Here is a 13,877-nt window from a genome sequence, read left to right as displayed (position 1 = left end):
CTGCAGAGCCCTGCTGCTCCTCTGGCTTTCTGGACAAAGGTCGGTTTCTGTGCAGAGCTTCTAATTTGCACCTTTCCCAAAAGACAAAGTCTCTTTTTTCCAAGTTGGAACGACCTGCTCTGCTTTCAGAAAGAATCTTTTGACATCTGCAGGCAGAGCAGAAATCTCACACAATTAAGGTACAAGAAATAATTGAAAAGTAATTAAAGGACAAGTTTCTGTGTGCTGGGAATCTGGGAGTGCTTCTGGTTGGGAAATCCGGCAGCAGCACTTACTCTGAGGCTTTAAACAGCCGGCAGAGCTCCGGCTGTGGGGGACACTGCTTCAGCCTCGCCCGTCAGCTGCTCCTTCATCTGCACCTCTCCCCCCTGCACCAGCTCTGCATAAAACAGTCTCTTCTCTCTGCATAACGCTGTGGCTGTGGATTGCTGTAAATGTGCTGTAACCGGTTGCCATCGTGTTTCTTTACAAGCTTGTCCTGCCTGATGTGCTGTCAGTCTGCAGATCGTCACCTCGTTCCTAGGTGAGTGCTGGGGCTTCTCCTGGGGTCTCCTGTGCATCCATTGCGTTTTTGCATCCTTGGTCTGGGCACAGTGCAGTGACAGGTGTTTGCATCTGGGGGAGGGAAACTCTTCCAAGGGCTGTCAGGGCTTGTGGTCCTTGGTGGAGCTGTTATGCACTTGGGGTAGTTTTACTTGTGTGGTGCTTCTCGTTCCCCTCCCAGGTTTTCCCATTCATGTTTGCTCTTTGGTTAATTTGTCTTTAGAGTATTTTGTAAATGTTCTCAATTCATAGCTGGAGTACATTTTTTTTGGTTTGGTTTTCAAATGGCTGGTGAAGGACATTTTCTTTTCTTTGAAAATCCATAAAGAGCTCTGGAGTTTTCCTTGGGAGCTCAGAAAATGGGGATCCCTTAGAGTAGAGAAGAGAATTTAATATGAGAAGCACTTCAGTGGTATGCTTCATGGGAGGATACAAGTACCTGCTATAATGTTTGTGGTTGCTTCTGCATTATTTAGCAATAACTACTTAAAAGTCTGCTTGCTTTGGCAAAGGAAGAAGAGATTGTTTCTGATTTCTGTGTCTGACTATAAAAGAACTAACCTGAACATACAGAAAACTGATGTGAAGAGACATTTTTTGTCATTATTGGGTCCAGTGTCTGAATGGTAGTTCTCCCAAGACGAAGTGAGAAGGAGGGGTGCTCCTGCATCCATTCCCCCTCTCTGGTCTGGGATGCTGGGTCCACATCCCTGCCGGTTGCCAGGTGCAAGGCAAAAGGTCTGTCTTCATTAAAATGACTTGTCTGATTTCAGAAACTGTCCACATAGAGTTCAGAGTTAAACTTTTCATGCTCTGTTTGCACAGAGTAGTAGAGAAGCAGTGGTTTGGTTTTTTTTCAGGGCTGTGCCTGTGAAAGAGGCTTTAGGAGATTCTTAATTCTTGACTCTCAGATGGGGCAATGAAGGGTTTGAGAAAGTCATGGCTATTTTTGATGTTCCCCAAAGCAGTTTGCTTTTATGGAGCTTCTAGCCAGAGGTTGAATATTCACAGTCTGATTTTGCATCAGCCTAGAAGTCTTTTTTTTTTTTTTTTCCCTGTATGATCTTTGTGCACAGGAGTTGTCTCTTCCATTGTCACAGTTCTCTCTGTAGGTAAATGCTGCACACGTTTGTACAGATGCTGGACAGACTAGAAGCTGTAGTGCCAGTACGCAACGGCAGCTCGGTGCTGGGATCCTGCTGTAGCTCTCCCAAGTAAGGAGATTTTTGTTTGTTGGTTACTGATGTGTTAGAGGAATTTCCCAGGTTTGGTATCTCATGGGAAACCCCAGGGGTCCTTCAGTGTGTCAGGTCTGGTTAAATGATGGTCCATATCAGAGTGGCTGCCTGAGTCTGGGGGTCTCAGTCCACTCTCACTGAAGTGCTTGGGGGCAATTAGCGCCCTGGGGGGGAGCAATGCAGTGCAGGCTGTGCTGGATCTGTGCAAGGGTCTACAGCTGCAGCAGAGCCAGGACGCTCAAGCCTTAGGTGTAAACCCTGAGTAAGAACAAAGGAGGGGAACAAGGGTCTTCAGAGGCTGTAGGCTTGATCAGATTTCTTCCCAGGGACCCTGGTGCTTTGTGGGCAGAAAGCTCTCCCTGGAACTCCTCTTCCTGAAAGGGCTGTTCTGCACCGTACCTCCTGCTGCCTTTTGGACTTTCTTTAAAGGACTATTGTTTTGTGGGTTTGGGTGGTTCCCTCCCTCTCTAGGATGTGACATGCTTCTGTTTTGGAGAAAAGCAAGTGTAAGAGTGGAAGCTGGGGCAGGACTACGTAAATAGGAGTGGTAGAATATTGTGGGCAAAAGTGGGTTCGGATTTTGATCTGCTTCAAAAATTTCATACCAGCCTTCAAATTCACTTGTTATTAATGTGAAGGTGAGAGTGAATGAAGGGGCAGAGGAGGCAAGGAACTGGAGGGAGTGAGGAAAGGCTCAGAGAATGTGCAACAACTTGTGCTGTGCAATCCATTCAGCAAGAGATCCTCTCCCCTGCTCCCACAGCTTTAATGTGCTGCTCCTCCAGTGCCAGAAGTGACTTGCCAGTGACACAGCTGTCACTCCGCATCCCTGACTTCGTAATTCACTTGGAGGCTAGGGCTGCAGCCTCTCTCTTAAGAATGTACGTTAGAGGTAGGAGTGCACAGGGGCAGCAGTGTGGGCAGTGAGCAGTGAGAACAGGCAATGTCTCAGTCCATGTGCAGGGAACTCGTTATTCCTGTCTTCTGATGGTGGGATGTGGTGGGCTTTAGCGTCTTGTGGAAGGTTGTTCTTGAGAGGGTGAGAAACAGGGAACCGCTCGTCTCTCCTCCGAAGGTGCGTCATTAGGGAGATACAGTTGGGTTCCCGGTGCATGGGAAAATCTGCTTTCATGCTAATTAGCTAGTATGTGTTAAAACTGAATAACGTGGGCTGGTCCCCATGAGGAGCTATTCCAGGCAATGTCCTGGCAGCCTATGATTTCATCGCCAAGGCTTTTCCTTGTTTTGCTTTTTGGTTCAGACTTCCCACCTTGTTTCCTGAAGTGTAAGACCCTCCCAAGGCCATGTTGCCATAACAGTGGTTTGAAGAACGCCTGGTGTTCTTGCAAGGGGTTGCAGAAATTGTTGATGCAATGCCACGCTTCCTTGTTCAGTGCTGGAGTCGAAGTGGAGAAAATGACTATTCCTGTCCTGGAGTGTTCCTGGGGAAACTTTTCAAAATGCCACATATGAAGTTTGAAAATTTTCATCATGGAAATTAATTTACAAAGAATCTGGTCCTCCTGAAATCAAAGCACTTTGTGTTATTGCTGTTTTGATGTCTTTCATCACTACAACGTTAAAGATATTTTTTGGTTTGTGGCACCCTTGCTGCCTCTCATGCTTCCCCCCTCCTGGTCCCAGGCTGTGCCTTCCTCCCTGTTACCACCTGCATGAGGGTCCCTGCAGCAATGTCCGACGGAAATGGCGGGCAGGTTTGTGTGTTGCAGCCCCCCTGGCCCACAGTGGTGCGTATGAGCCAAAACTCTCATTTGCATAAGGCAGTGGAGGTGATTTTGGAAAAACTTTCTGCTTTTTCATGAAACTTGATATGAAACTTTCCAAGCTGTTTCGGGAAAGGAAATCTGGTTTGGAGCTACTGTGTCAAGTATTTCCGATTGGTGAAAGTCTAATGATTTTCTCTCAAATTTAAAACTTCCTCATGAAAAGCTTAAGCTTTGCAGAAAAATCTCTGTCAGGAAGATTACAGGTTGGTAATCTGCTCCCATACTCTGCGTATACATGCTCGTAGCACAAAGTGGTTTGTTCTGTCATTCTGCATCCACTAGTTGGGCATTCTAATCTCATTTCAAGTGTAACTGCGCATGTGTTTAGAAGATATGGATAAGTGAGAGTATCACATTTGTGACAGCAAATAACCCTGTCCTGGCCCTATTGCTCAGGGGTGGGCCTGTTTGAGGAGAGGTGCAATTTGCAATGGTAGACACCCTACTTCAGAGCAGGAGTAGACACCCGGTGCATGTTGGAAATGGTGGCAGGCTTTGTTTACTTATTCATGTCTAAGCCCTGCACTGAGTTCCTGCTTTAGGGATGGCAATTTCAGTCGCAGCAATCAATGCAGGACAAGGTTCTTGTTCTGGAGGTGCAGCAGGGTCAGTAAGGGACCCAGGCGAGGAGTGTCTCTGGCTGTCATGGCTCTTGTTCCTCAGCTGATCGTACGCCCTTGGCAGATCTGGAGTTGTCGTTGCTGGAAATCCCTACCTATTCTGCTCAAATTTCCAGGAGCAGGCAGCCTGCCCCTGTCACAGTCCCAGGTGGAGCAGGTCTTTGGAGCCGAGCAGCAGTGCTGTAACTCTGCCTCTGCCTCCTGCCCAGCCTGTCTGGCTGTAGTCTGCTCTGGGACAGGAGCCTCAGTTCACATGTGGGGGTTGGACAGCTGGGTGCGGGCTTTCTGTCCTTGCTCTGGGTGAGACATGACATGTGGGAGGCTTCAGCCACTCTGTTTTGTCTTGGTGGCTGCATCCCTGTGAGGAAGCCTCATTGGAGAGCAAAGGTGTGCAGGTCCACGCATCTGGACCCCGCTCTCCTTGCCTGCCCTCTTGCGCTTGGAGGAAGGCTACTTTATTATAGTGAGAACTAAAATTCTGCTTTATCTTTAATCAATAAAAGTAGAACTCTGTAATTAGAGGATTTTGGAATATTTCGCATCCTTGAGATAAGGACATGGATCACCACATGAGAGGATATCTGCCGCTGTTCTGTGGATCTTGCAGCCTTAAAATATCCCTTTTATATCTTAATTTTCCCAGGTTATGTCCAGGTTGTGTGTGCGACGTGATGCAATCCTCTAATGGGCGGCTGGGTGCCGTTCGTGTGCTCTGTGTGCTGTTGGGCTGCGGGTCCCTCCCCGGGGCTCCTGCCGTGGGACGTTGCACCCGAGGCAGGTCTGTGGCTGCCGGCCCTGCAGCGGGGCCGTGTCCTGCCCTCGGCTGCAGCTCTGGTCCTGTGGAGAACTGCACCCCGTGTGCGGTGGGGATGGCATCACCTGCATCCTGCACGTCGACTGCATGGCCAGGGGACCAGAAACATCCGCTTCTGCAGTTTGTGCGCTGCTGTGGTGGTGGGGATGCACCGAGTCAGGCTGGAGAGGGCGTTGTGTTACTGGGGACCTGCTTCCCAGGAGCGCACTGCCTGCTGCGCTGCTTGTTCGTCCTTCAGCCCTGCTGAGCAGAAGGCCTAGAAGCTGGGGAGTTGATTCTTACCTTTTTGCACCATCACACAGAATTGTTCAGTTTGTGCTTCTGTCTGCTGGAAAGGAGTAAAGGCATCGCATAGGAAAAGCAGCAGCACCCTCCTGGCTGCAGGGTACACACCACGGTGGGGTTGTCTCTTTTCTCCAGAGCTTGCCAGTATGTGGCATTAGACAGAGCTTTAGTATGGGACAGCTTCCTGTGCTGAGGAGTGTCCTGGTTCAGCTAGGATGGGGTTAAGTTTCCCCAGCAGAGAGGGGGAAGGGATCTCCAGCCGGGTTATTCATACCATGCTGACGTCAGGTCCGGGCGTGGGAGCGCGGGAACTTTTTCCTTTGTGGCTTTGGTGTGGGGAGCATTGCGAGCGAGCTGTCTGTAACCATTGCGGTATTTCTCTGTATATCTTTTGTCTTGTTTACTGTTATTGCTGTTTATTGCTGTTATCATTGCTACTGTCGTTGTTCAGATTGCTTATTACGCTGTTGTATTAAATTTAGTTGTTTGTGGTTTTGTTTTTTTCCTTTATCTTTGAATCTCATCAGTTTACTGAAGGGACATCATGCTACAGAGTGTTGGTGTTGGTAGCCCAACAAGCTACTCAGGAATGGGAATGCAGAAACCATTCCTATCTGAAGTCGTCCCAGGCTGTTGCTGCTGAAGCACTGAGCTTGCTGTTGGGGTTCTGTGGGAGTTGTGGGGGTTATCGGGGTCCTGGGGGAGGGGTATTTGTGTCCTAGAGGGAGCGTAATGGAGTCGGGGTGGGGCGGGAAGGGGGATGTTCTGGAGGGGTTTGGGAGGTTTACTGGGGTCCTGGGGGTGTCTTGGGGGAGGCATTGGGGTCTGGAGGAGGGTCTTGGTGCTCAGGGGGTGTTAATTGGGGTCCTGGGGGAGTTGAGGGTGTTATTAGTGTCTGGGGGGGCAGTGTCTAATAGGCTCCTGGGGGCAGTTTCTGGGGGAGATATTGGGGCCCTGGAGACAGTAATGGGGTGCAAGAAGGGTCCAGAGGGGGGTCACTGGGGTCCTGGGGTGGATCTTGTGGAGGATATTGGGGTCCTGGGGACAGTAATGGGGTGCAAGAAGGGTCCAGAGGGGGGTCATTGGGGTCCTGGGGTGGATCTTGTGGAGGATATTTGGGTCCTGGGGATATATTGGGGAGGCTAACGGCACTCAGTGGAGTCCTGGGGGTGGGCTGGTAGGGTCCCGGGGAGATATCTGGCATCTTGGGGGGTAAAGTGGAGAAGTGGGGGCCAATAGGATCTGGGGGGGGACAAACACTAATGAGGTTGGGGGGAGGGGGGGGCGCTGAGGGTGTTTTGGAGGGACCTGGCCGTGGCAATGCAGTTTGGGTGGGTTGCAGGGGGGATTTGGGATTCCTGGGGGTCCCAGGGGCTTCAGCCCTGACCCCCTCCAGTACCAGTGCTGGGACGCCGTGGGGGCGGGGGACGGCGCCTCCACCATCACTGGGGCCACCCTCACCTGGGTGCTGCACGGTGAGTTCCCCAGATCCCACCTCCCCCCCCCTTTTCACCCCAAAATGGCCCTTGGTCCCCAGATCTGTGTGTAATCCCCAGAACCACAGTTTTGCCCCAATATTTCTCCACTGACCCCCAAAACCATTTTTGCGCCCCAAATTTCCACTTTGAACCGGTGTTCCCACTTTGCCCCCAAATCAGCCTCAGCACCCTCAAAACTCTTACATTTCATCCCCAAAATCTATCTTGAAAGTCAAAACCGCATAGTGTGACTCCAAAATCTGTTCTAGCAACCCCAAGAGCCTTCCAGTTTCACTCTAAAATCTTTCTTGGACACCAAATTCCCCGTTTTACCCCAAAATGTTCTAGTTTGACTGCCAAATCTCCCACATTCTCCCCAAAACCCCTCTTGGATCCAGAGAATCCCCCAGTTCGACGCCATAAATTACTCCAGCACCCCCAAACCCCGCCAGTTTCATCCCCAAACCCCCAGTTTGACCCCAAAACATCCCTGTATGCAAAATCCCTTTTTCCCCCCCTGTAACCCAAATTCCTCCATTTCACCCCAAATCCGCCATACCTGCAATTGCCCCTTTTCACCCCAAACTCCACCATGGCCCAGATCCCTCAGTTTCATCCCAAACCCCATGTTCCCCAAATCTCTCAGTTTCTCTCCAAAATTCCTGCCATGCCCCAAATCTTCCAACTTCATCCCAAAAATTTTTGTCCCAAATCCACCAATTTCACCACAAAACTCCCTTGTCTGTGGGCACTCAGGGAGCTCTGGGGGCGGGGTCTGTAGCACAGTTGGGGTGTCGAGATTTATCGGGCTCCCCGTGCCCCTGGTGACCTTATCCCCCCTTTCGGTGCCCCCAGGGCAGGAGAAGGAGGGGCCCTTGCTGGAGGGGACCCCGCCGTGCCCACGAGCTCTGGGCGGAGCAGCAGCTCTGCTACAGGGAGATCCCCGAGGCCTGCGTGGGCTCCTGCCAGGCCAAAGACGCTGCGAGTGTCCCCCCGTGTCCCCAAAACCTCAGGGGGTCCCCGCCCCATTTTTTGGGGACATCGTGATGTCCCCAGCTCAACACTCACCTCTAGGGTTGGTGGCCTCTCTCCCTCCTGAGGTGGCCGCACATCCCTGCGTGCCCGCGGCTGGAACCAGAGGGGCTCTGCCACCCCCACACGTGTGCTGCTGCCCGGAGCCGTTCTGTTCTGCGGCGTCCGAGGTTTGGGAAGGCCCTGGCGGCAGAGGGCTGCGGAGGGCAGGGGGCGGTGAACTCCCCGCAGGGGCTGTGGTGCCCGGCTGGGTGATTCCTGCTGGCCGAGGGCAGGCAGTGCTGGGGGCGTGGCCTTCTGGTGGGCGGGCCCATCCCCAGAGCCCCGCCCACTGTTCGTTAGCTGTCCGTCGGGGTCTGGCCGTTGGTCCGTTGGAGCCACCGGCCCCAGCGCCGGCAGCACGGAGCTGTGCTGGCCCGGAGCGGCGCTGGGAGGAGGCAGGGTCTGGCCGAGCGGCGCTGACCGGGCTCCGGCAACCCGCTTCCCGTCCTCGCTGTCCCCGGCTGGGCCGCGTCCTCGGTGCACAGCGAGGGTCCTCCTGTCCCGGGCAGGATGGGCCAGGCCAACGGCTGCTGCGGCTCCAGGTGGGCTCCCCTCGCGGCTCGGGGACGGGGGGGCACGGCCACGCCCCGCAGCAGCGGCCTTTCTGACGCCCGCGGCGCTCTTCTCCGCAGGGACGCTCTCGCCGACGCAGAGCCGGTGCTGAGCGCAGACGTGCAGCTGACCCGGGGCTGCAAGAGGAGCGAGAGGCGCCTTCTCCTCCTCCAGGGTGAACTGGTGGTCACCAAGCTGCGGTGAGACCCTCCGAGCCCAGCTGCCGTCGCCCCACGCCTGGCCCCGGCACAAGGGCTGGCACACCCTGGCCCCAGGCCCCGGGACCTGGGTGCTGGATGCACCAGTGCCCGCCCCAAGGGCAGGGGGGGGAGCAGGGCTCTGCCCGGGGGGGCACCCCAAGGAGGCCACCTCCAGCTCACTGCCTGCCTCCGCTCTCTGCAGAGGTGGCACCACCCTGCGCCCACAGCTCCGCCTGGCCCTGGACCAGCTGTGGGTGCTGAGCGACGGGAAGGAGGCGGCGTGGGAGGAAGAGGCGGAGGGTGTCGGCAGCCGCGAGGAGAGGAGCTCCCTCCTCTTCCTCTGGCCCAGGGGCTCCTGCACTGCCACTTTCGGGTGAGTCGCGGTGCCACGTCCCCCGGCCGGGCAGGAGAGGTTCCTGTGAAGGGCCTCTGCCCTCCGTGCAGAGCCTGGGCAGGGAGCGGGCAGCACGCCGGCAGGGAGGGATGGGGGGCGTTTCCACGTCCTGCATCCCCTGGTCGCTTTTGGTCCCCAGAAGGGAAGGGCCAAAGCAGCTGCTCTGGCAGCACAGAGGGACCAGGGCTTGGGCAGCGGCTCTGTCCCGCCCCACGGGGCTTCGTCCTGCCCCTGTGTCCTTCCCCACGGGGCAGGGCTGTGCAGGCGCCCGCCTCTGCCCACGGGCTGGGGGGCAGCGGGGCCTGACGCCGTTTCTCCTCTTGCTGCAGCTCCCGGGCGCTGAAGGAGCTGTGGGTGCACACACTGCTGGGGTAAGCTGGGGGGTGCTGCAGGCACAGCCAGATGGGGAACACAGCTTCCCAGCTGGGGAGAGGTGTCCCTGCGGCTGCGGGCGGCTCTCGGGGAGAGCTGCCTGACGAGAGAGAAGAGGCGGCTTGGGGCTCACCCAGCTCTCTCCCTGTCCCTTCCCGGTGCACAGGACACCCGACGGAAGCAAGAAGCCCCGAGTGACCCTCGTCCCGTCACTCAAGCTCCTGGAGAAGGAGCGGAGCCGCCGCCATGCCGTGAGTGTCTCTCTGGCACGGGCACTGTCCCCAGCACTGCTCCTGCAGCCCAGCAGCACAGGCATGGCTGCTCACCTTCTGCCTCTGCTTCTCTCTTGCCCAGTGGAGGCCGTTCAGCACCAGGAGCCTGGAGAAGCTGGTGGAGAGCCAGGCAGAGGTGAGAACGGCTGCCTTTGCCCTCAGGCTGTGCCGGGGGGCAGGGATGGGCGTGCTAGTGGGGGGAGCTTGGGAGGGTGCCTTGGTGCAATTCCGGGAGTGGGGAAGGTTTAGGAGCCACCAGAAATGCCGGCATATCCTGGCTGGTGGAACTGGGAGGAAACCTGCCACAAGGGGCAGAGGGCCGGGGAGATCAGAGGGTCCCCGCTCTGCCACGCTCAGGCTGCTGGTGCCGGGTTCTTGCAGGCTGATGTCAGGAAAGGGCCTCCGATGGCCCCGTCGAGCAGTGAGGGAGGACTTTGCCGCTCACCAGGTGAGTTTGGGAAAGAAAGGCCCCTCCTGCAAGTGGCTGGGCTGTGCTCACTTGTGCCTTGAGTGTCCCCATGCAGGTTGGGCAGCCTGAGGAAAGACGTCAGCTGGAGGAGAAAGGGCAGCACCGGGCAGTGGCCGCTGGATGTGGTTCTGTGGGGACACGGGGCCTCTGCTGCTGCCCACAGCCTGGAGGAGGACAAAGCCAGGGCTGGGCCAGGCTGTCCTGGGGACACGCCGGCTCTCAGGAGCCCCCGAGCCGGATATGTTGAGCAGGAGCTGCGGTCCCAGCTGCCGGTCCCTGCCCGTCCTGCCGCACTGCTCAGCACCGTGCTGCAGGCAGGGCAGGGCAGGGCAGGGCAGGGCAGGCTCTGGGAGCGCTGGCCCAGCAGCATCCTCTGACAGGCTCTTGCTCTCTTTTCCTTTGCAGCAGGAGGAACCAGCAGCAGCAGGAGGAGGAGGAGGGGGCTGCCCTGGCCCTTTGCTCTGTGGCGGAGCCCGGCCACTGCCCCGGCGCCAGGGCAGGCGGGCTCCGGCTGCAGCAGGGCGCTCTTTGGGCAGCCCCTGGCAGCCCTCTGCGGGGAGGATGGCACGCTGCCCCAGCCCATCCAGGTCAGCCAGCCTGGCCAGAGGGTCCCCAGCCCTCCCTCTGCAGGCTCCGGAGGGCCAGCAGGTGTCCCCGGGAGCTCTGAGGATGGGGCACTGGGCTCTTCACCCCCAGCACGGAGCCAGCTCTGGGCAGTGCTCTGGCCGCCGCTGCTGGAAGGCGGCTCCTCGGCCACACAACTGTCCTCCTGCCTCTCCCGCAGGAGCTGCTGGCCGTGCTGCAGCAGGAAGGACCATCGACGGAGGGGATATTCCGCAGAGCCGCCAGCAGGACAGCGCTTCGAGAGCTGCGGGAGGCCCTGGACCACGGCGCAGACGTCGACATGGGAAGCCAGCCCGCGCTGCTGCTGGCCGCCATCCTGAAGGTGAGCGCTTCTGCCCTGCGGCTGGAGGAGCTCCCGGCTGGCCCCCAGTGTTCAAAGGCTCACCTGGAGGCCTGGGCCTTGCAGGAATTTCTCCGGAGCATCCCCTGCAAGCTCCTCGTGACCGAGCTCTACGAGGACTGGATGGCGGCGATGCAGAAGGCCAGCAGGGAGGAGAAGATCTGGGAGCTGAGAGCGTGAGTGTGGGCAGCAGCCTGCCTGTTGAGCAGGAGCCCTGACCGCTGGCCCAGAGCACCTGGAAAGCTGCGCTGGCTCCCACCAGCCTCGGGCGAGTCTGGGGGACGCTGTGGGCAGCATCTGCTTTAGTAGCGCCGTGTTCCCTTTCCCCCAGGGTGGCCGAGAGGTTGCCCGCAGCCAACCTCCTCCTCCTGAAGAGGCTGCTGTTCCTCCTCCGGCACATCGGCCACCACGCAGCCACCAGCAGGATGGGCTGCAGCAACCTGGCCGTCTGCGTTGGGCCGAACCTGCTGAGCCCAGCCCACGCGGACCAGCTCCCGCTGGAGGCCGTGCTGGAGGTGACACACAAGGTGCGCGTCCCCACCCACCGGGGAAGCCTTCCCGGCCCACCAGCGCTTGGCTGCGCAGAGGGCTCTGGCGGCCTCCTCCCGCCAGCAAATGCTGTCGGGGTGGCTGCCTGGAGGAGCAGCCCCACAGCCACAGCCTCTGGGCAGGAGCAGGGGGCAGGGGTGGCAAAGGTGCTTGGCCCCTTGTCAGGCAGCGGGGTGGAGACCGACGGTTTGATGCGTGCAGGTGAACGTGCTGGTGGAGTTTCTGGTGGAGAACTGCAGGGAGCTCTTTGAGGAGGAAGCGGGCAGCCTTTCCAGCCCAGCAGACCAGGAGCTGGCAGCCCCCCTGGAGAGTTTCAGAGGTGAGAGGGGGGACTGGGGGTTGGCAGCGGCTGGGGCTTGGGGCACCAGAAACCTCTGTGTTCCTTCTGACAGGAACAGGCATCGAGTGTTGTCCTCTGAGCCCCGCTTGTCCTGTGGCCTCTCTTTGGCCACTGCTCTCCAAAGATGAACGTTTTCCTCTGCAGCATGAGCTGAAGCCTGCAGACAGGCCATCGGAGGGCTGACCACAGAAGTGTAGGGCTTTGGGTGGGTGTTGCTTTAGCTCTGTTTGCTTCCAAGAAGTCACCATGTTGCACCTGCGTTTGCTTTCTAGATCTGCGTTTGGAAGAGCAAAGTGTCCCTGCAGGCAAAGTGGACACCGAGCGTCGGGCAGAAGCTTTGCTGCATGCATCCCCCTCTCTGCTCGGTGTCCTCACAGGAGCTGGGGGAGATAGAGCGGTGGAGAGGGAAAGGGGAGAGGTACGTCAGCTCCCCCAACACGGTGACAGCATGTCTGGGGTAGGAGGGGAGTTTCCGATGAGGCCAAGTCGCTGCTGTGCCTCGGCCTGGCAGTAGAGCTGGTGTGGGTTTGGGTTATTCCTCCGCCCCTGGGGATGATACATAGCAAGGGAAATCGCCACGGTGGTGTCTCCAGTGCACTCGGAAGGTGTTTGATCAGCTAAAGGCCCACAGAAAGACAGAGAAGAGTAGTTGTCAACTTCAGGGGGGTTTGCTCAGGCCCTATTTTGTCAGAGCTTCCTCAGGGCTGTTTGTGGGTCAGCAGGGGGACTGTGTGAACTGTGGCTGATGCAAACCAGCCCCAGGCATCTCCTTGGGAGAGCTGAGGGACCAATTTAGCAAGAGTCCCTTACCGCCCCAGGTCACTCCTTGCCACATGCCAACTGTGACATTTCTGGTTTAGGCACGGCCAGCTTTGCCTCCATCCACCCCCGAGAGCACGGCAGAGTCCCTGGGGCGCCCAGAACTACTGGCCAGGCTTTCCGAGGAACGAAGGTAAAATGAGCTGGCTTTGGTTAAAATCAGCACTGACTCCCGCGGGCTGTGGCTTTCTCTATCTAATCCCACTGTGGGGTGGAAAGATTTTCAGGCTCTGCCCAGGACCAGGAGAAGAAGAGGAGCCGGAAGAGAAGAGCGGCCTGGGGAGAGGAGAGCGACGGCTGCCCGGAAAAGAAGAGGAGGAAGAGGGAAGGTTCTTGTGGGGACGGACCAGCACAGAGCCGCCGGCAGGGGCAGAGGTCGGGCAGCCCAGGTGCGTGCCGGGCTCTGCTGCCCATCTTTCCCCCCTCCCCACACTGCTCTCCGTCAGCCCCGGGCGCTGGCGAGGGGCAGCGAGGGGCCCCGGTGCTGCGCGGGCTCTGGCCATAACTCCCTGGCGGGGCCCGGGGGCTCCCGGCCGAGCCCTGCGGGTGGCACAGGGGCCCTGCGCGTCTCTGCGCGCGCTCGGGGCTCGAGGGGCACTGCCCGGGGGACGAGGCGCCAGAGCCGCCCCGCAGGCAGCGCCAGCAGCAGCTCTGCTCGGGGCGTCAGCAATCCCTCACACAGGGTGTTCCCAGAGAGGCAGCACAGCCCTGCCCCTTCCTGCCGCCAGGGACTCACCAGAGCTTTCTGACTCTGCCCTTGCAGGTGCCGACTCGTGGTCACTGCCCGGACCGCTGTGCCTCCGGGGCCCCGCACTTGCCGTATGAAATAAAAAGATATTTTCTCTCTTGTGACTGAGTCTGCCACAGGATATTCTGAAGCGGGGAGCGGTTGTTCTGAGGTGAATCCTCAGGGGGGAGTTTGGGATCGTCCCTTGTCCCAACACCCTTTCCAGGGGGTGTCAGGGCTGAGTCGAGGTGCTTGAGGAGGGAAACCCAAGCCCAGAGTCACACGGGAGGGTGGAGGCTGGATGGAGCAGGTGACGAGAGCAGTGACAAGTTGGTATCACTCAGAATCTAAACGTAGCCGCCCCCAGCCCCTCTGACACC

At 57.7% G+C, this 13,877-nt stretch overlaps 1 protein-coding gene across 1 annotated transcript; it reads left to right on the top strand.

Moving 5' to 3' along the window:
- Nucleotides 1-8,349: 8,349 nt before the first annotated feature.
- LOC141964744 (T-cell activation Rho GTPase-activating protein-like) lies at nucleotides 8,350-12,100 on the top strand. The gene is made up of 7 exons (XM_074915447.1): nucleotides 8,350-8,591; nucleotides 10,571-10,685; nucleotides 10,883-11,044; nucleotides 11,129-11,238; nucleotides 11,394-11,589; nucleotides 11,813-11,930; nucleotides 12,096-12,100. Exons 1-7 carry the CDS (start codon nucleotides 8,350-8,352, stop codon nucleotides 12,098-12,100), a joined length of 948 nt encoding a protein of 315 aa, XP_074771548.1.
- The last annotated feature ends 1,777 nt before the right edge of the window (nucleotides 12,101-13,877 follow it).

The sequence above is a fragment of the Athene noctua genome, chromosome 11 (genome assembly GCF_965140245.1).
Source record: "Athene noctua chromosome 11, bAthNoc1.hap1.1, whole genome shotgun sequence".
Classification (NCBI taxonomy): Eukaryota; Metazoa; Chordata; class Aves; order Strigiformes; family Strigidae; genus Athene; species Athene noctua.
This window is presented reverse-complemented; position numbering and strand designations above follow the sequence as displayed.